This window comes from Phyllostomus discolor, chromosome 6, assembly GCF_004126475.2.
Source record: "Phyllostomus discolor isolate MPI-MPIP mPhyDis1 chromosome 6, mPhyDis1.pri.v3, whole genome shotgun sequence".
Classification (NCBI taxonomy): Eukaryota; Metazoa; Chordata; class Mammalia; order Chiroptera; family Phyllostomidae; genus Phyllostomus; species Phyllostomus discolor.
Genome location: NC_040908.2, coordinates 157,468,248 through 157,480,926, shown reverse-complemented (window position 1 = coordinate 157,480,926; position 12,679 = coordinate 157,468,248). Strand labels below are relative to the sequence as shown.

The window sequence follows — 12,679 nt, the reverse complement described above, 5'->3', positions numbered from 1 at the left end:
CTCCCAGGCCTTGCAAGAGTGCTACTCCATATCCTTTATAGGCAAATTCCATGACCTTCCTTAGCTGTGGCTAATTAGACCTCAGGGGTATTTCACCATCATTAGCACAATTTGCCAACAAGCCAATTATTTCATATAACTTAGCTGAACTTTGAGAACTTTTATACCGTTCATCAGAAAGGAAGGAGGAACTCCTACCCTTCACAACACCATGGGTGGAACTGGAGAGTGTTATGCTAAGTAAAATAAGCCAGGCAGTGAAAGACAAGTATCATTTGGTCTCACCTAAAAGGGGAACCTAATCAACACAACAAACAAGAGAGCAAAATAGAACCAGACATGGAAATGAAGAACAAACCAACAGTGACCAGAAGTGGGGAGGGGGAACCATGGGGACAGGAGGAGAAGGGTGAAGTCAAGGAATATGTGTAAAGGACCTATAGACAAAGTGAATGGGAGGTGGGAGGATTGAATGTGGGAGGTGGGGAGTGGGTAGGGCTGGGAAAATTAATGGAGGAAAATGAGGACAATTGTAATTGAACAATATTATAAAAATAAAATAAATAAAAACACAATCATCAACAAAAAATTTAAAAAGAAGAAATTACATGTCCTAAATCCTGACCTGTTTATCTTTTCCTACATGGAATATCTGATATTCTCACTTATTACAGAGGAATTCAAATAAAAGATATTGTTTTGTTTGCCTAATTCATTGATGTAATTACTTCAATAAGCCTCTTTATTTTCCAAGTGAGACCTGCCTTAGGAAATATAGGTGCTGAGAGATCATAACCATATCTATTCTTCTATTTTGTCCATTAGGATTTTCTCATATGAAGAAAAATTGGAAATGTAAAGTTTAATGATACAAAATTTCTTTATGCTCTCATTTTTCAAACAGATGTAGCCTGTCTCTCCATTTTATTCCCAAACCAAGCCTATAAATTAAATGGGACTATAATGAGATTCACGCCTTCCATTTGTCCAATCTGTTTGGTAGACCAAGGATATGGTGCAGCTTTTTGCTTACTACCTTGGAAAGAAAGGTTAGTACCAAATATTTCCATCAGTCCTTCATACCATGATAACTTTACTCCAGCGATCAGACCCACTATGGAAACGTATGCTCCTGTAGAGTACATTTCATCTAACTACATGTGCAGAAGTGACACACTGTAACAGCTCTGCCCCATACTGTTTCACCTTCAATCTGCTTTCTGAACAGTGAATTACACTGGCGTCCTGCCACCCAAGAATGAGTTTTAGCTTAGAACCTATTTCCAGTAATCTCCAGAAAGATTTGAGTATTTACCTTTGCTCAGAGCACAATACCTTGCTAAAGGGCCTCAGGTCACTCAGAGAAAAGATTAGGATACAGATTCACAGCAACTATTTGTCATGACATCACTGAGTTCTTAATCCAGGATACCTGAGGGCTCCTTCATTCAAAAAGCTCTGGATTTCAAACTATTCCCATCTGGTGGCTGGAAGAGGAGCTGTTATTTGAATTGAATCCTGGTGATTCAATAACCAATCTAGATTCATTTTTAGCATCATCACACTCATCTGTTTAGGTTCACATCACAGAATACCATAGCCTGGGTAGCTTGTTCATGAGACACTTATTTTCTCACAGTTCTGGATTTTGAAAGTTCAAGATCAAGGTACCAGCAGAGGTGGTTTCTGGTGAGGCCTCTCCTCCTGGCTTGCAGATGGCCAGTTTCTCACTCTGCCCTAACATGGCCTTTCCTCTGTGCACATGGGGAGAGAGAGCTCTGCTGTTCCTTATAAAGATGCTAGCTCTATTGGATTAGGACTACACCCTTAGGATCTCGAGTAGTGCCAGCTATTCCAGTTCCCACAATTCAAGACTTTCGAGCCCCAGCATCAGATATAGGGTTAAAGAAACACTGGATGAATTTTGCCTCAGCCAATTTCTGACAGTTTGAGAGATGCTAAGCCACACATACCCAGCTGAGCTGCTCAAGTACTTGACCCACTGAAACCATTTGTTTGAAGCCAATAAATTTGGGAGTGATTTTTTTAATACTGCAATAATTCTGAAACACCACAGTAATGTACACATAGTAGTATTGGCTCACGGATAGATAGAATAATTGAACAAAATAAAATTAGTGGATCAAAATTTCAGAAAACTATGTACTATGTAACATAATTTTAATAAAGATAAGGAATATGTGACTGTATACTCTATAACTTAAGGATACATACATGTACAGTTAAACTATTTTAACTATGATTAATAAAAAATTCAACATTAGGATTACCTCTGGAAAGAGGGAGAGGAATCATACACATAGGCACTTTCAATATTGATAGTATTCTGGGAATACATTGCATATATTATTGGTATGAATGAAAAACTAATAATAAAAATTTAAAATAAAAAATGTTCAAAGTTTTTAATTAGCATAAAAACTCTTAGAAAACATAGATGATGTTGCTACAATACAGTGAAAACAATTCCATCTTCTTTCTAGTTTGTGATGTTCTGGAGGGGCTACATGATGAGAAAAAAAAATTTTAAGGTAAGATTGAAAACCAAAATTTGGTTTATATAAAAGCACATCATTATTAGGTCTACAATTTGAAGTATTGAAGTTGAATTCAACTTTTAGGGAACACACTGCTGTGCAAAATAATACATCTCTTTACCCAAACTTCAGTGTCATGAAAACAAAATAAGCTTCATCTACTCTTTGAAGAATAGCAAAAAGGCAAATAATAACTGAGGAGGAAAAGCATGAAAATATGTTTACCACTTGGATTAGTATGGTGTTCCGTACTCTCACCAACAGCTACAATCTGTTTTCATTGTCGACCATCCCATTTGGGTTGATCCCAACCTCTGAATATATCCAACATCCCGCCTAACAGAACTGTTCCATGATTGTGCATTCAGTCTAATATGGTATCATCTCCCATCTAAACATCCTGAACTTCAAATGCACAGACATCAAAATGAGAAACAGAAGTAATCTTGAAGACAAAATGCTTAATTCAAGGCAGAGCAAAATCCTGTTGTATGCATACAACAGCAAACATTAAAATTTTGAAATAAAGAACAAACTGACAATAACCAGAGGGGATGGGAGAGAAGGATGCTGGGGGCAATAGGAGAAGGGCCATCAAAGAGTATGTATGAAGGACACAGGGACAAAGCCAAAGTGGGTAAGTTCAAGGGTGGAAGGTGGAGATGGGTGGGGCAGGGAAGTGTGGTGGGGTGAAAATGGAGACAACTGTCTTTGAATAACAATAAAATAAAGAAGTAAATAAAAACCACTGTTTTAAACTTAGAAATCTGCTCTAAATATTAGCTAAATTGCTTTCCCATTTTTTAAGGTAGAAGCAAATTTTTAAAAGTAGCTTGTTTTCACAATTCAAAGGAAAAAACTCTTCTAAATCCTCATTTCAATATAAACCATAGAGAATCAGTTAACAGTGACCACAGGGGAGGAAGATGGGGTTAGCGGGGAAAAGCTGAAGAGGCAAGCCAAGAAATAAGAATAAGAGACACATGGGCATGGAATATGTGGCAGGCATTGACTGTGGGAGGTGGGGGTGGGTGGTATGGGGCAGGGGAGAGCAATGGGGAAAAAATCAGGACAACTGTAACTGCACAATAAAAAAGTTACAAGGGGAACTTAGTTTATTTTTTCCTAAAAATAGGAAAAATACCTGTGCCTTTTTATTCAACATTCAGAATTCCTGTATTAGATTGAGTTTAACCTCAAAAGATAATTTGTTCTACTTTTTGATACCTTTGTACAAAAAAAGAAAAGCATCCCAAGAGAACACATTGAGTTGACTAAGTCACCCATTGTTAGAATGCACTGCCTTTTCGTTGCTTCAGAATTAGTACCAAGTGCATTCAATATGAGTGACACAGTCTCATTCTATTTATAGCTAACTTCTTATACCAGAGTTTTTTCATAGCATTTGTCATTTCTGAATTTCTCAAAGTGTATATTAGAGGATTCAACATGGGTGTGATAACAGTATAAGCCACAGTTATGAATTTATCAACAGGGAAGTTAGAAACAGGTCTCACATACATAAAAATGCAGGGAACAAAAAAGAGAACAACCACCGTCATGTGGGAACCACAGGTAGACAGGGCTTTGCGCCTGCCTTCTCGACTGTGAGTTTTAAGGGAACTTAGGATGACTCCATAGGATATTAGTAGACAAATAAAGATGACGGTACAGATTGCTCCACCATTGGCAACCACAGTGAGGCCTAAGATGTAGGTGTCAGTGCAGGCAAGTTCTAATAGTGGGTACATGTCACAGGCAAAGTGGTCAATGACCTTGGGGCCACAAAAGGGAAGGTTGTACACAAAGAGAATCTGGACCACAGAATGCACAAAACCTCCAGCCCAGGACACTACCAACAGCAGGATGCAAACCTGTCTATTCATGATGGTTATGTAGTGCAGTGGCTTACAGATGGCCACATAGCGATCATAGGCCATGGCCACCAGAAGGAACACCTCAGAACCTCCAAGAAAGTGTTCCAGAAACAGCTGTCCCATGCAAGCTGAGAAGGAAATTGTCTGTTGACCACAAAGTAAGTCTATGATCAATTTGGGTGAAACGACAGTGGAATACACTGCATCCATGAGTGACAGATAGATAAGGAAGAAGTACATGGGGGAGACGAGGGAGGGGCTGGCAAGGACAGTCACCACAATGAGCAGGTTGCCTGACATTGTCACAATGTAAGTGAGCAAAAATATCACAAATAATACTTTTTGGCCCCCAGGATCCTGAGTGAGGCCCAGGAGGACAAATTCTGTCACATTGTTACTATGTCCCATTTAGTCTTCTCTAAAGCCAGTTTCTGGAATGAGAGGTCAGGAGAAGGGACCTGTAATGAAACCATAAACAAATATGAATACATCCATTACATTTTGGAGCACATCTTCATTTTTGTATCTTCTATAGAGGGTTACACACAGTAAACGTTTGGTGAAGATCTATGATTTCTTCTTCCTAATAGCCTATTGCACCTTCCCTTGACAATTCTGTTTCTCCTCAGATGATTTTGTTTGGGCTACAAGTCACAGATTTCTCCTCCAAGTCTTAGTGGATTGGTGACAGAGAAAAGTATCCAAGGCCCCAAATCCAGCTGTGTCTCTAATAGAGCCCTAGTTAAACTGTCAGTCCTGGGCACACAAGTCAGCAATGACTTACTTTCTAGTGGTGGCAAAAAAAAATACCTCTCAATAAATTGTCATGAAGTCAGTCCTCTGAGTTTGTAGTATTTGTGGTGAGAACCATTAAAATAATATTTATGTACCACCAAAAATAATGTCTCTTTTAGAATAACTCGCTTAATACTATGATGATTTGCTACAGGTATGCAGTGCTTTATGCCTCAAAGGATGCTGAGTCTTCATGGATCTCTCATGAAATTTCCACAGACAGGACTGTATCCAACAATGACATAATTAGCGCATTGTTCCCTGAAGCAACTACTTAGTTGGATTCTGTGGCTGTCAGCAAGTTTTCTGTCCTTTTTTTACTATCAGCTTTTTAAGAAGTTGCAATTCTCTCCATGTAATCTTTGTCTATCCTACAACTCTTAAACCGGAGACACTAGATACTCACCAAATATTTCTGAACTTCACTGACTCGTGACTATCATGAACTCTTATGTTACCAGTGGGTATTATTTTTTTTCAAAAATCTTGGTGAGGCTGAGGTATTGAGGAAAGACAATGTAGAAACTGAAAAGAGAGGTAGAAGACAATGAGACACAATTATATTTCTAATTCTTCCAAGGTACCAAGAGTGCTCAGAAATGGAGCTTTGGTGCCCAGGTTACAAAAGGACTAACAAGGTTCTTGCTTGTTTTGATAGTCACTGCAATGAGAAAGTTCCCTGTCAGTGTGACAAGATAAAAGATCAAGAAGACCACAAATATTGCTTTCTCCTTTGCTGTATCCTGTGTCAACCCAAACAAAATGAATTCAATCACACTGTTATTCATTGTCATGCTGGTGGCTGTAGATAAGATGGAGTTGACCAAGGTTTGATCTGCAGAAAGAAGAAGAGTCAACTTGAGATCAGTGACTAAACTCTAAATTTTTTATTTCTGCTCCATCCTGTTACCTCCTACTGCCTTTAATTCCCAATGAATCTTTGTAAATCTGCAGCTGTCCAAGACCCTCCCAGATCTATCTGTTGTTCAGAAACTCACTGCATTAGACCAAACCTTTTGCATTAGGCATATGCCTATTAATATTCATAAAGCAATTTTTGTCAGCAAATACAAAAAGATCAATAAGAAACTGCTATTACAGCCATGTTTTCAAGCTACAGGAAGAAATCTTGGAAAAGTAAGTTTCTTCCCAGCTAAAAGCCAAGAAGCCCAGGTTATGAGGTTTGAATATATTGGTATTGGTGAAATGCAAATTTTGGAGGCATACAAAACATGAGAATAGATTTTATTAAGATTTATCCAGCACCTAAGAGAAAACTACCACTCTGATTTATTTAACAAAAGTTAGTCATCATTTGTTTCTAAATTTAGTCCAACTACAATTTGAGCTGATCTGTAATGAAGTGCCTACCTCCTTCAAATGTCCGAATTCCTCTGAAGACATCTGCCTTTCTATTCCTTGCACTTAGAAATTCGGTGGGAAGCATACAAGTGGCCCCAACAAAATGCAGACTGCCTGCAGGCACCCCAAATGTGATGGGACAGTGGCTCTGACATGTCACTTCCTTTCTGACAGAAGGATCAGGTACTCGCTTTCAATCACTTTCTGTGGGGCACAGCAAAATTTAAATCTCCTCTTAGCTTCAATAGATCCATCTGTTGTCAATATCATTGTTAAAACTTTATGTTTCAGAGAAGTTTTAGGTTCACAGAAAAACTGAGAGGAAGCTACAGAGATTATCCATACAGTCTCTGCCTCCACACATGCATGACACCCCACACACCACTATCCACATGGTCCACCGGGGGGTGCACCTGCGATAATGATGAACCTGCAGTGACACATCATAATTACCCCAAATCCATAGTTTCCGTTAGGGCTCACTCATGGTGATAGATGTTATGGGTTGGGATAAATGTGTGATGATTCGTCTCCATCATTATAATAACCTACAGAGTATTTCACTGCCCTAAAACAGAGTTATTTTTATATTCACAACACAGAGAATGTAATTCTTTTCACATACCATCCAATACTCAATAAATAATATCTCACACAATTTAAAGAAAATAACACTTTGAGTGAGATGTCTATGTGAGTTTTTAATGTGGGATTGATCACCTCATACATACGAGACAGCCAGGCATGTTCCATAAATGTCAGTATTACAAACGGCCAATCCTAGAATTCTGAAGTGGATCCTCACATGGGCCCTCTGTATTTCTAAACAGAAAGAAAAGACACAATTTCAGATATGTCCTCTTCTCACTCCTGTCCTCTGCCTCCTTTAATCTCCTTGTCACTCCTTGAAAAGAAAAAGTTTTGAAAATACAATGATTCCTAAATATAATGAAATGGTTACTATGGTTTTCAAATGCAGTGACTGAAATACTCACTGTGGCTGTCAGAGCCCTCTAACTTTTGCCAACACCCTCTTCTCTACTAGTTCTTCTTGGTGCTTCTGTTTGTGCATGTTCCAGCCAAGCCTGACACTGCCTAGAGCATCTGACCTCAGAACTTCCCATATCTCACAGCAGCTAGATGACCTTCTTCAGGTACAACCTCCCTCCTCATAGCTACCTAAATACAGAGTACCCAGTTGAAATGCCATCTCCTGAGCAAAGTCTTCAGGGTTTTGCCAGACAAATTACTTTCTTGCTAATGGCCTTCCAATGTTAAAGTGTGTGTGTGTGTGTGTGTGTGTGTGTGTGTGTGTGTGTGGAATCATGCATTCTTCATTGCAGCCCTTCCCTCATGTTTTTGTTCATATCTTTTGTTCATTGGATATCACTGTATCCCATAAGGAAACTTCATGTTGTCTTATTTTGTGTACTTTTGGCTGAGCTGAGAGGCAGAGGTTAGCAGACAGTAATGAGAGAGGAGCCAGGGTCAGAACTTGAGCCTTGGGGCTCCATGGCAATTTGCTAACAGTCTACCTCACCCTGTTGTGCAAAGCAACAGACTTCAACCACCAGGCAGAGCAGTTCAAACCCACAAACCTTAAACAGGTAGAGGAGAAACCACTGCTGTGTGTAGTACATATCCTGATGACCCAATGGATGCAAACTTGAGGATGGGGCAAAGAAATCAGCATTTTATATGTATATTCAGAAATTAATAGTGGAGAAGATAGGATATAGAAGTTAGAGAGTGATGACAGGAATCAGAGCCAAAGGAGGAAAATGTGCACATGGGAAAAAGAAGGAAGAGGAATCAAGGGCTGAGCCAAGGGAAAACCCACAGTGCAAGGTGAGCACAAACCATGTTGGGGATAAAGCACAATTACTTAGTCCTAGGGTTTCAGTAGACAATTTCATTTCCATCTTTTTCATGCCCCATGTTGTCCCATCCTCCATCCCAACAAAGAAGATGCGATTTTTCTCTGGAAGTAGCAGTCACGGTGGGTCTTCTACAGCCAATATTGGTATCATTAATATTAGAACAATCAGCATTATAGTATTATAGAATCACATTATTGATCATCAGTACTGATACATACTGATTTGTATATTATTAATATCCACCTCCATTCTTCTCCTGGCCCTAAGATCTGCAGGTATGTGGTACTATGCCACTGCTCCCTTCAGTGTACCCCCTTTTCCAGTAAGAATCAGACCTCAGACAGCACTGCATCAAGCAGAGGCCTGTGGCAGCTGGGGGACTCTGATGCATCAGAATCTCTCAGCACGTGGGGAATATTGTCCTGGATCCTCAGATTTTTCAGGAGACAGACAGACTTGGATGATGGCAACTTTCTGAAACCCAGTCCTGAGTGGGAGGCAAGAAAAAGAAAACAGTTCAGTGTGGCTTGAAGACCTTTGTCATTGAAATAAGGAGGCAATATCCAAAAGGGAGCTCACAGTTCTCACTCTGGTAGCTCTGATTTCCCTTCACATGTGTGTGCAACATGTAAACTGCACAATGTACAGGGATCCACTTGGCTGTCTGTTGCAGGGTGTATGGGGAGGGGAGATACCCTGTGGATGGCTAAACTGTCCAGAAAGTCTGAGCAAGACTAACCAAAAGGGTCTGAAATACCAGCAGAAAGTTTCTTAGAATTTTCTGGAGTAAAAATGAAATGTCCCCACTAGTATCCCCAATATTCTGTGGTAGAAACTTCTCTAAGGCCAGTCCTGTTACACCAAAACATTCCCCTTCAGGGTACCCAAATTAAAGAATTCTGGTTTCCTTCATCAGATATTTATAGCAATTTCATACAAGTTCAGAAATGCCAGCCTCAGGAGAGACAGGCACTCCACCCAACCCACCCAAGCCTGGCCAATTTGCTCAGCCAGCTACTTAGCCCAGTTAATGCAGGATCACAGCAAACCATGGGGCCAATTTATTCCAAACAAGGCTGTCAACAGACAGAGTCTGCCCTCAGAGTCCTCCTCCCATCCCATTCTGCCCTAAGGGACACCTTCCATTTCGGTTACCATGTGCTCCATCCAGCACCCTACTCTGAGGGAAAACCATGTTTTCTATGTCATACTTAGGCCTAGATTTCTAAAATTTACCAAAGGCTCTGTCTTTTAAATGAAATCTTTTCTAATGGCAGACAAAGCTCAGAGCCCAGGTGAAGGTTCAGACAGATGGGATATCATTGAATTTGAGTTCCTTCCTTTTCTTCCTGTGGCCTAAGGCAAACTTTTTCTTCTAGTTTCCTATTCTAGAAAATGTGATCGTTAGATATAATCATTATTCCAAATCACAATAATATTAATAAAACACAATATAATTACAATGAAAACTACTAATTAAAGTTTCTATAATTTCTAAAATAATGTGAAGTCAGAGAATTAGTAAGCAAAGAAAGTATCATTTATATACAATGAGATACACCATTTTGAAGTGTATAGCAAATGGGTTTTGAGAAATGGATACACACAAGTAATGTCTCCACATGGTGGGAGTTTATCAACTTTATTCTTCTGTTCATAGAATGAGATTTTAATTTTTTGTCTTCTCTTCATATTCATATATTTTGCCTCTGCTCTTCATTATATGAATTTATTTTTATTTTTTATTAACCAATGTTTTTCTTTAGCAGAATGCTAGTAGTTGCTAACTTTCTATTTTCTTACTCAAATGTACTGAGGTAGCATTGGGTTAAAATTATATAGGTAACAAGAGTCCATTTCTATGATACATCACCTACATATTGCATTGTGTATCCCACATATGAGTGAAATCATATGATTCTTAACTTCTTCTCTCTGACTTATTTCACTTAGCCTGATATTCTCAAGGCCCATTCATGTTGTCACAAATGGCTGTATTTCATCTTTTCATTTGGCTTTATTATACACTTACTCCTGGGGATATGAGGACAGTCTGTTCCAAGCCTCACCCAAGCTCCTGGTGGCTTCATGGCAATCTTTGGAGTTCCATGGCTTGTAGATGCACCACCCCAGTCTCTGCCTCCATCTTCACATGGCATGTGTGCTTGTGTCTCTGTGTCCAAATTTCCCCTTTTTATGAAGACACAAGTCACATTGGATTAGGGCCACCCCAATGACCTTACCTTAATATGATGGTCACATTCACAGCCACTAGGGTTAGGACTTCAACATCATTTTGGGAGGACGCAATTCAACACACAGCAAACCCTAGAAGAAATGTTCTGATGGAAAATATACTGTATGGTTGAAGCTCTCCAAATTTTCTCCAAAAGGCTTGTTGTCGCCTCAGCACCCTCCACCTGAGAAGCCCAGATTCCCACGTCCTACTGATGCCCAGATTCAACTAATTCTTCCAGGGGAAAAGCAGTCACGCAATTCAACTTTTTGAAAGTCTTCTCTCTGAAGCCTATGCCTTTCACTTAGGTTGTCACCAGCAGCCCATACAGGTGTTCTCTCAATCATATTTGACTTTCTAGGTGTTCACAACAAGAACATTTTTGGGCACAAGTTATTTAACCTAACCCAGGAGCAGAAGTTCACTTACATATTTTATTGTTATTCAATGAGTAGTTATTAACCACACACTATGGGCCAGATGCTATTTTAGGCATTGTGGATCTAATGCTAAATCTTTTCTGAAAAAACACAAATCCCTAACTTCGTGTAAGCTGTATTCTAGTATATACACACACACAAAAAAATGAATTCAAACTATTTGACATGTTAGGGAATGATACTCCCTAAGGAGAAAAATTAAGCAGAGATGGAAGAATAGGACATACAGAATGTTAGTAGGTGGGGCTTGCTCATCTATGAGTTAGTCAGAAAACTCATTATTGAGAAGACACATTTTAACAATAACAAAGAATATGAGGAGGTAAGCCATGCATATTCCAGAGGACAGATAATGAAGACACAGAAAACAACCTGTGTGAAGCTCCTCAGGCAGGAGCATGCCTGATGTCATGTAAAAAGTATCAGGGACAATGTTTTGTATGTGACATCAGGTCAAACAATTGTTAGAGTGGAGCAGCAGAAGACACAAGCTGGAAATGATGGTGTAGTTGAAAATTCGTAGATATGAAACAGAGATCTTGAAAGGATTTGAATAATAGGTAATGACCAGGTCTAGGGTACAACCATGGGGGGAGCAGCCCAGACAGATTAAAAAACAAGTTGGTTATAAATTGACATATCAAAATTTCATACTACAAATTCAAACATTTACTTTAAATTGCTTTCAAAGTTTTACCCTAACAACATACTTTTGAATATGTCTTCTCATATATAGTCTTTTGCTTATTTTTAATAATTTCATCAAAACAAATATCCATGGTTTGGTGGGATCAGGGGTGGGAGGTGGGGATGGCTGGGTTGGGGGGAGTAGTAGGGGGAGAATAGACACAACTGTATTTGAACAACAATACAAAAAAGAAAGTAAGAAAGTTATAAAAGCTTCACAAAGCGGGAAAATTAGCGTATTAGCCTATGTTCAAAGAGAATACAATTTAAATACTCCAAGTATATTAAAGTAGTCTGATTCTCAGCAAATCCATTTTTCCTTAGTTATTCATCAAAGAGAGAAAGACAGAGGGCTTTTCTGACCATGAGAAATGTCAAAGGGTAATTTCTTATCTAGTACAAATGACTTGATCATTAAAAACTTCCATTAGTGACTGAAGTATCATTAAAAAAACATTTCCAGGTGATTAAAGAACATAAAATAAGAATATTTTCAAAATTATTAAATATTGTCAGGGACCCACTTGGATTATTTCATTATTTATTAGAAATACTTTTATTACAGAAAGTATATATTTATAATACAATCTCCATCAAAGTTTACATAGATTACAGGGCAAAAAAAGTATCCTTCAAAAATTCATAATTTTCCAACCCCTCATTCCAAAAGTAACTGTTCATTGCTTGCATATTGTTCCAGGTCTTTGAGGGTCATATACACCCTTTTTTGTGTAAAAACCTGGATCATTTTAAATCATTTCTAAAATTACAGCAATACAGCATAGATTTCTAATAAAATTTTAAACTGGAGAATTATCTGATTGATTTGGTTAGAATTATGATA

General features: G+C 38.6%; 2 protein-coding genes across 4 annotated transcripts in view; both read right to left on the bottom strand.

The window, feature by feature from the left end:
- LOC114499916 (olfactory receptor 4A5-like) overlaps positions 1-12,679 on the bottom strand; it is a 203,310-nt gene that overhangs the window by 148,311 nt on the left and 42,320 nt on the right. The gene's annotated exons all lie outside the window — the stretch shown is intronic.
- LOC114499966 (olfactory receptor 4A5-like) overlaps positions 3,499-12,679 on the bottom strand; it is a 70,317-nt gene continuing 61,136 nt past the window's right edge. For both annotated transcript variants that reach the window (XM_036029427.1, XM_028516516.2), the window contains exon 2: positions 3,499-4,893. In XM_036029427.1, coding sequence (XP_035885320.1) covers positions 3,896-4,843 — 948 coding nt within the window. In that variant the 5' untranslated portion in view covers positions 4,844-4,893 and the 3' untranslated portion in view covers positions 3,499-3,895. The remainder of the gene's footprint in view (positions 4,894-12,679) is intronic.